This window comes from Nicotiana tabacum, chromosome 17, assembly GCF_000715075.1.
Source record: "Nicotiana tabacum cultivar K326 chromosome 17, ASM71507v2, whole genome shotgun sequence".
In the NCBI taxonomy this organism is placed as follows: Eukaryota; Viridiplantae; Streptophyta; class Magnoliopsida; order Solanales; family Solanaceae; genus Nicotiana; species Nicotiana tabacum.
The window spans coordinates 42267979-42277774 of NC_134096.1; the positions used below are offsets into that span (position 1 = coordinate 42267979).

Genomic DNA, 9796 nt, shown 5'->3' on the forward strand with positions numbered 1-9796 from the left:
TAACCTTTTTTAACTTAAACATCCAACCTTGAGACTAAGTACCTCAACTCTTTCCGAAACATCCCCGGAATCAAACCAACTACTCCAGCAAGTCACATAACGATAATTGAGCATAAAAAGGCAGTAAATAGGGGAACGGGGCTACAACACTCAAAATTACCGACCATATCATTACAGTTTATAAGCTTCCAAATTGTCCTTTATAATCAAATTATATCATATAAAATGTCTTTATCGAATGACTAACAAAGCAATGAGTATGATACTAGAATTATTTAAGAATGCCTTTGAAGATGCCAAGATTCCTGGTTCCTTTTATGAGGCCAAGAAAACCATCAACAAACTTGGTCTTAATTATACCACAATATATGCTTTCCTAAATGATTATATGTTATATTTTGGTGAAGATGAAGGCTTGCAAGAATGTAAAAGATTCAAGACATCTAGGTGGAAGGATAGTAAGAATAAACATTTTGCGCTACTTTCCACTAAAGTCAAGGTTACAAAGATTGTTCATGTGCTCTAAATTTGCCAAGTCTATGAGATGGCATTCTTTAGAGGGTACCCAAGATGGATTAATGAGGCATCCTAGGGATTCTCAAGCTTTAAAATATTTGACTTACTTCATCCTGAATTTTCTGCAGATCCTCAGAATGTACGATTAGGCCTAGCTAGTGACAGTTTCAATCCTTTTGGAGCAATTGCAACAAACTGTAGTATCTGGCCAGTGGTACTTATTTCATACAACTGTACTCCTTGGGAGTGCATGAAACAAACCATTCATTCTTTCAATGATCATTCCAGGAAAACAAATACCAGGCAATGACATAAATGTATATTTACAACCTCTTATCCAAGAGTTGAGTCAATTGTGGCACGATAGAGTGAAGACATTATATTCTTCAAAGAATGAAATATTTAAAATGCGAGCAACTTTTATGTGGAAAGTTAGTGATTTTTCTGGGCTTGGTACCTTATCTGGATGGAATAAATACACTAAATTTGCTTGCCCCACGTGTAACTTTGGTGCATACTCTTGCAGATTGAAGCATAGTAAAAAATGGTATTTTATGGGTCATCGTCGTTTTCTTGAAAGTGGCCATCATTTTAGATTGCAACGTGTTCATTTTAATGGGAAATTCGAGCAATGAGAGCCACCAATTGCATTATCAGGGTCATACATCTTGAAACAAGTAGAGGGCTTTAATGTCAATTTTGGAAAAGTACCTGATTTGAATAATAAAGGTAAAAGAACTCGAAGACAAACTGTTAATGAAGCTAGATCGAGACAATAGAGAAAGAGGAGCATATTTGTTGATCTTCCTTATTAGGAAACGAACTTGTTGCGTCATAATCTAGACCTTATGCACATTGAGAAGAATGCGTGTGGGAATGTGTATAAGGAAAGAACTTTGAGCAGATGAGAATGGAAGCTATCGTCCATCTGTCACGACCCCAATTTCCCAACATATGATGTCGTGACGGCACCTAGCCTCCAAGACTAGGTAAGCCTAGCACTTACTAAATTAATAGAAGAATTCAACCATCAAATAATAAATATGAAATAGAAATCTTTATACACAACTTACAATTCTCAAAACCGGTAGTACAAGTCATAAGCTCTACTGAATTTGCTACAAACAAAATTCCTAAATACAACTGTTTGGAATAGAATTAAGAAGTACAAGTACAATATCAGAAAGTGACTCCGAGGCCTGCGAACGTGGCGACAGGTTTATCTTGAGTCTCCACAGCAATGCTCAACCGGCCAACTAATAATCAACAATAACCGTGGCACCTAGATCTGCACAAAAATGTGCAGAAGAATAGTATGAGTACACCATAGTGATACCCAGTAAGTATCAAGACTAATCTCAGTGGAGTAGTGATGAGGGACAGTCAAGACACCTACCAGACTAAACAACATGAACAAGCGTGAAACCAACATTTAACAGGAAGCAGTTAGGTAATAATGCTGTAGAGTAAGCTAATGACAGTCTAAGTCCTATGAAACCAAATAAAGAAAAACCAGCAACTACTCAATATGAACAACCGCTTTCACAACAGATCTGTTCAAGCATTTCCACGAGGTACCAAACCTCATAATCATAACTCGCGGGTTCCAATTCATGAACCATAATCACTTGGCATTTTGTGCCCGCATTATAATTCATAACAGCACGGACGACTCACGTACCACGAGAACATCTCTCACACAGAAGGCAAGTAGACAAGAGTACATGTAATGGTCAATGGCGTCAGGATTTATTTTCTTAAACCAATATGGGTGATTCATCTACGTGTATGCTTGTGCTAGTGTTGTACCATAATTAAAGTAAACAAATGAGAGTAGAGACAATGAATGACACATAAGAAGCGATCACCACTAAATGTACAGTGTAAGCAAGACAACAATGAAGCTAAAGCAACGGCAAGCACAACAAGATTGGCTACATAGAACTAAGCAAATATTGCAACATGGAGGAAGACAATTAATAGTTTGCTAAGGAAACAACAATAAAAAACAAGTACAAAAGAATGGGGAAATGACAACAAGATCCTACCGAGGTACTGCCTCGTAGTCTCAAATCATAAAATGAATCACAACTTTCCTTATAGCACCACGAGAGCCTTTGTATTTAGTTTTGAAAATCATTTTTCCTGAAATAGCATCCCGCGTTTTAGCCGACCTTATCACACCACATGGATTCTAGTAGTTCCCCTACTAGCCACGCATTTCAAGCCTACTGTATCTCACCGCATGCATTTCAACATATAGACCTTATACCACCGCATGCGTATCAATAATAACAACAGTACGACAGAAACCTAACAACCGCATGGTAGAAACCTTGTGCAAACACAATAACAACCGCACGACAGAAAACTCTTCAAACACAATAACAACTGCACGACAGAAACCTTGTGCAAACACAATAACAATTCTCTCAACAATAATACGTGTGCCAAAACATAACATCTCGATTAGATGACTTTCACAATGTGTTCCCACATGCCACAACATTTCCTCAAAACGGTTTCAATATCACAACCACGTATAGACCTCAGCTCAACAATACTAAATACAATAACAACAACGCCAATAATATGAGAATACGACAAGTAAATCAACTCAGGAACTTCAGAACACAAGGAAACAGAAGAACGAGCTCACAAAGAAAGACACAACAGGGAGTAATGCTGTCCTGCTCTAGAGATAAGACTTCCACCATCTACGGGCCTTCCCCTCTAGCTAAAATATGGTGAAGTCCACCCCGTTATACTCCACTACCCCGATATTATACAGCCTCTCCCTGCAATGGTCAATGAAATCATGTGGTTTCTCTGACTTATCACCACAAAAGAAAGGAGGATGAAGTCTAGTCCATCTGTCCAACCGCTTCTGCTCTTCAACGATCGCGGTTGATCTGGTCTCTGCCGTAATAGCTGCAACAGGTTGAACCCCGCCTATAGGTATTCAACCTGGGGTCTGATAAACGACAACAGCGTGCCTGATAGCATAAGCGATAGGGGTCTGTGCACCCTCTCCCGCCTGCGATATAGCCGGATCTGCTGGAAATAGTCCAACCTAAGTCATAGAATCCATGAACTGCAGCATACAGCCCATGACCTCCTGAAAGCCTAGTGCATTCATAAAGTCTGCTCGGGCTGGCTCAGCTATAGGTACCTCATCCTGCTCCTCAATAACAGGATCCTCCACCGGATCCACTGGTGGTACCCCTGGAGTAACTCTAGGATGCGCTCGTTAATTATCCATTTTTATACTTTTTAAATCAGGAATTACATTAAGTAAATGGAATTAAATTTGTAAATGATGACAATACACGTATTTCCTTACCAAATCACAAAGTATAAGTAAACATGAAGCAAAGTGATAATAACATTAGGTACAACCATGAACATCCACCTGAAATACCCAAGACCTGGTGTCACAAGTGCACGAGCAATCTAGTAAAATATACAAACCTCATTATAGCTACTGTCTAAAATAAAATAGAAAAAAATAATAAACATAATAAGAAGGAGACCCCAGGTGCTGCAGATCAAAGCATGAATAGCATCTTACCACTAAGTCTTTGGATAGTGCGTATGCACACCCGAATGACCTCCTGGAGTACCTGCCACAGTACCTGCACAATTAGAGCAGAAGTGTAGTATGCAAACGTAAATCAACGCGTACCCAGTAAGTATCTAGTCCAACCTCGAAGAAGTCGTAGTGAAGGGATCGACAACGACACTTACTAGTGGTCCAATAACTAAAGTACATAAAAATAGATAGGCAGGTAAATTAACAAGTTAGGACAAAATAAGTACGGTAACTAACATGGTCCTTCAACATAATAATGTTATGAAATCCTCAAATACCATATGCTAACTCAAATGAACAAGGAAAATCAAGTACATATGAAGTCTCAAGTCAAGAAGGAAATCTCATGTAATTTTTGACTCATATCGAAATATTGCGCACGAATTCTACCTGTGTCGTACGGCTCGAACCATAATAATAGTGTACACTACTGAGGACGTGTGGCCAGATCAATAGATGCATATCAAAAATACTGCCGAGGTCGTACGTCCCAATCTATAATGTTATTTCATAGCACTGCCAAGGCGTACGACCCGATCCATAGGAATAGAGAAATTTTCCAAACTACCGGTCACATAAACACAACACGAGGATAGGAATGCAATGAAAACATACTTTTTACCGACAATCAAGTATCTAGCCAAAACTCAAGGTGAAGAGGCTCAGTCAACCATAAACTCTAATCCAATCTCAATTAATATTCTTAAGCAATCAAATAAATAAGTTTAGATCAAGTATTACAATTAAGGCATGGTGAAGATCTAAGTCTACCCGGACATAAACGTGATTGTAGCTACGCACAAACATAAACATGATTAGAATACCTATGGGGATAATTCTCTCTTACAAGATTAGGCAAGAGACTTATCTCGCTTCCAAGCCCTCTACTCGACTCTCAAACCTCACTAGTCACCTCAAATCAAGGCCGAGAAAATCGAAACTAATCAAACGACATACAAATCAATAAATATATGCTCAAAATCTCATAATTAAACTATTAGAGTAATTTACCAACCTAACTCGGAAAGTCAACAAAAGTCAACCCAGGGGCCACATGCCCGAATTCCGAAAATGTTTGAAGATAAATGTTACCCATGACCTTAAGAACTCAAATATATAACTTATACCCAATTCCATAATCAATTTCGTTGTCAAATCCCATTTTTATTAAACCTAGGTTTTCCAACAAAATCCCCAAAACTTCACTAATTTCCATGTTAAAATCTACTCATAATCTATGTATTTAACTCAAAATTGGTAGAAATCACTCACCCTATAATACTTGATGAAACACCCCCTCCAAAGAGCTCCAAAATCGCCCGAGCCAATTGCAACATGAGAGAAATAAGCCTAAGTCCCGAAATAAAAATGCATTCTACCCAGGCCCTTCCTCTTTGCGATCACAAAAGCCTCCTCGCGATCGCGAAGGTAAAATCTGCGGTCACCCCAACAAGGGCTTCGCGAAGACGATGTCTTACCTAGACTAACATATGCGAACGCGACCGGACCTACGCAATCATGAAGTTCAACCTCAAATCCCTACTTCTTCTTCGCGAACGCGACATCCTTCTTGCAAACGTGTAGCTCTAGTGCCCCAAGCCTTCGCGAACGTGGCTCACCCAACGCGAACGTGAAGCACAAAATGCCTCCAGCCCAAATCCTTCATCGTGAATGCGTGACTGCCATCGCATTTGCGAAGAACAAAACCAGAACCAACAAAAATCTGCCAACTTCAAATTTGCTCCGGGTGGTCCGAAACTCACTCGAGCCAACCGGGATCTTGTCCAATTATACCAACAAGTCCATAAATATAATTTGCACCTAATCAAAGTCTCGGAACACATAAGATAACATTGAAACCAAGAATCACACCTCAAAACCAAATTAATCAACTTCTCAACTTCAAACTTCTTCTAACTAACTCCGAACGCAACAAATCATACTTGGATAACTCAGAATGACGCTAAATGTTATGCACAAGTCTCCAATCACTATACGAAACTATTCTAAGGCTTTGAATCCCAAACCGATATCAGTAACACCAAATTCTACTTCAAATCAAACTTAGAAAATTCTAAAACCTTCAAGATGTCAACTTCTGACAATAAGCACCGAAACACTCCCGGTCCACCTGAAACTCAATCCGAACATACGCCCAAGTCCAAAATTATCATACAAACCTACTGAATATTCAAATCTTGATTCCGAGATCATTTACTCAAAGTGTTGACTTAAGTCAAACATGTCTACCTTAGGTTACTATAATGGAACTAAGTGTTTTGGATTGAACCCGAACCCTTCCAAAATAAAACCAACCCTCCCCGCAAGTCATAAAGTAAGGAAAACACATAAAAGAAGTCTTAAATAGGGGAACATGAATTTAGAAAGTAATACAATTAATCGAGTCGTTACATATTGAGACTTGAAGAGATTAATGATTTATTTGGGACCATAAAGCCATGTTGATATTGATTGCAAGGTGGTGACTACATCAAAGCCCCATATTGGGCTGGGTAACATTGATGGTTGAGTGTTGCTATTGATTGTGGGGAGCTGCTTGCACCAGGACCCATATTGAGTTGAGTGATGTTGATCGTTGACTTTGATCCAATCAGTGCTTGGGCTAGGATTCGCCCCACTGGAGTCAGGCATGTTACTTTGAACCTGTGAGTGCAACCACATGATATGAGCTTTATGAGAGGCAAATGTCAGGCACCCGTATAGTGTTGTGTGTGTGTGTATAATAATCTATGGGCATTTTTTCAAGCACCGTGAGAGTGCTGAGAGTATGATTCAGGGGCATTATACCAGGCACCGTGAGAATATCATTGAGGGATACTTTTGTCAAGCACTATGAATGTGCTGAGATTGTATATACGTGATGATTAAATTGTATTATTGTTGATTTTCCATGTATACCTTACATGCAGGCATAAAGTTGTATGTTTCTCATGCTAATTGGTAATTGATGTCTCTACTTGATGTTAGCGCTTGAAGTCACATGTTTATGTTGTTAAATCCATGTCTAAGTAATTTCTATGGAAATTTTGATGCCTTGCATAATATACCTAAAAATCATGCGTATTTCTCCTCTTATTGTGTTAGAGTTGAGCCTCTATTATTTGAGTTGTTTTTCCTTATGCCATTACTCTGTTGTTATTGTTGTTGTTGCTTGTTGAAAGTGAGCATCAGACTTTGCCAACCTCGCCAGTGTGTTTTTGGTGATTAGACTTGATACTTATTGAGTACATGGTATCGGTTATACTCATACTACACTTTGCACTTCGTGTTCAGATCCATGTGTCGTTGATACTGGTGGTTGCTAGCGAGTTGTCTATCTAGATTTGCTTGGTGATTTTGAGATAGCACTATAATTTTCTTCGCAAGCATTGAAGTCCCCTACTTTGTCTATTGTTATTATTGTTTAGTCTTCCGGACAATATTGTATTTTGTTCAGACCTTATATTTAGTATTCTATAGAGCTCATGACGCGTTTAAACTTTGGTACTCCGAATGTGTGTGGGGCAAGAACGGGGTAGGTTTCTTGGTTGATAGGGATCTCCGGGATTTGGTGGTGGACGTTAGGAGGGTGAACAACAGACTAATGTGCATTAAGTTAGTGGTTGGGGGTTCTACTTTAAACGTGATTAGTGCGTATGTACCTCAAGTGGGCTAGGACGAGGAGGTCAAAAAGTGCTTCTGGGAGGAGCTGGATGAGGTTGTACGTGGTATTCCACACACTGCGAAGCTCTTCATAGGAGGAGCTATCAATGGCCACATTGGGTCATCGTCGGGGGGTTACGATGACATGCATGGCGGCTTTGGTTTTGGAGTAAGAAACGGAGGTGGAACCTCATTGCTAGATTTTCCTAAGGCGTTTGAGTTGGTGATAGCTAACTCAATTTTCCTGAAGAAGGAGGAGCACTTGGTTACTTTTCAAAGTTTGTTAGCGAGGACCCAGATCGATTATTTAGTCTTCAGGAAGTCTGACAAAGGTCTTTGCGCAGACTGCAAGATCATCCCGAGTGATATCCTCACGACTCAACATAGGCTCCTGGTCATGGATTTGGAGATCAGGAGGGAGCGAAGAAAGCGTGTGGTATATGGTCTACCTAGGATTAATTGGGGATCTTTGACTAAATACAGAGCCCAGGAGTTGGGGGATAAGTTACAGGCTATGGGTGCATGGAGAAGTAGTGGGCACGCTAGTGGTATGTGGATCGTGACTGTGAATTACATTAGAGAGGCGGCTAGAGAGGTTTTGGGGGTCTCGAATGGACCCTCTAGTGGCCACAAAGGGGACTGGTGGTGGAGTACTTTGGTCCAAGGAAAATTGGATGTCAAGAAAGTAGAATATTTTGAAATTTTTGGAGAGCGTGGACAGGGAGGATAAGAGGTCGAACAAGGAGCGATATAAGGTGGCCAAGAAGGAAGCAAAGTTAGTAGTTACTGCGGCTAAGACTACCGCATTTGAATGCTTGTATAAAGAACTTGGTGGCAAAGGAGGTGATAAAAAGTTGTATACACTAGCTAAGGTGCGAGAAAGGAAGGCCCGTGACCTAGACCAAGTTAAGTGTATCAAGGGCGGGGAAGGTAGAGTTCTATTGGATGAGACACTTATTCGACGAAGATGGCAGACTTACTTCCATAAACTATTGAACGAAGAAGGGGATAGGAACATTGTGCTGGGTGATTTAGAATATTCTGAGATTCATCCAGACTTTGGGTATTATAGGCGTATAAAGGTTGTGGAGGTTGAGGAGGCTATGCGTAAGATGAGCAGGGGAGAGCGACCAGGCCAGACAAAATTCTGGTGGAACTTTGGAAGAGCGTGGGTAGGGCAGGCTTAGAGTGGCTCAATAGGTTATTTAATATCATATTTAGGATGAAGAAGATGCCAAATGAATGGAGATGGAGCATGATGATCCTGTTGTATAAGAACAAGGGTGATATCCAAAATTATAACAACTATTGGGGTATCAAGTTAATAAACCATACCATGAAAGTATGGGAGAGGGTGGCGGAGTTGAGGGTGAGGAGGATTGTGTCTATTTCTGAGAATCAATTCTGATTTGCGCCAGGACGTTCAACCATGGAAGAAATTCACCTTGTTAGGAGGTTGATGGAGCATTATAGGGAAAGGAAGAGGAATTTACACATGGTGTTCATCGACTTAGAGAAGGCTTACGATAAAGTGTCAAGGGAGACCAAAGGTGTTCCTGTTGCACGTATTAGGGCTATTAAGGATATGTATGATGGAGCAAAGACTTGACTGGGGATAGTGGGAGGGTACTTGGAACACTTCCCAATTATGATGGGGTTGTACTAGGGGTCAGCCCTTTCCTATTTGCCTTGGCAATTGATGCACCGACGTGCCACATTCAGGGGGAAGTGTCGTGGAGCATGTTATTTGCAGATGACATTGTGCTAATCGAAGAGACGTGTTGTGGTGTTAATGAAAGGTTAGAGTTTTGGAGGCAGACCCTGGAGTTTAAAGGCTTCAAGTTGAGCAGGACCAAAACAAAGTACTTGGAGTGCAAGTTCAGTGGTGCGGCTCCGGTAGTTGACGAAGAAGTGATGATAGATTCACAAGTCATCCCTAAGAGAGAGTTTCAAGTATCTTGGTTATGTTATTCAAGGGAATGAGGAGATCGACGAAGATGTCACACATCGTATTATCGGAAGTTT

At 40.3% G+C, this 9796-nt stretch overlaps 1 protein-coding gene across 1 annotated transcript; it reads left to right on the plus strand.

The window, feature by feature from the left end:
• Positions 1–238: 238 nt before the first annotated feature.
• Positions 239–9380, plus strand: LOC142171803 (uncharacterized). The gene is made up of 5 exons (XM_075235507.1): positions 239–458; positions 645–730; positions 7785–8366; positions 8482–8878; positions 9190–9380. The coding sequence occupies exons 1-5, from the start codon at positions 239–241 to the stop codon at positions 9378–9380; spliced, it is 1476 nt and encodes a 491-aa protein (XP_075091608.1).
• The last annotated feature ends 416 nt before the right edge of the window (positions 9381–9796 follow it).

Coding starts and splice junctions, on each gene's coding strand:
- LOC142171803 (XM_075235507.1), top strand. CDS start 239: ATGACTAACAAAGCAATGAGTATGATACTAGAATTATTTAAGAATGCC. Junction 8,367..8,481: donor TTAGAGAGGCGGCTAGAGAG/GTTTTGGGGGTC, acceptor AAATTTTTGGAG/AGCGTGGACAGGGAGGATAA. Junction 8,879..9,189: donor GGAGGTTGAGGAGGCTATGC/GTAAGATGAGCA, acceptor GATTTGCGCCAG/GACGTTCAACCATGGAAGAA.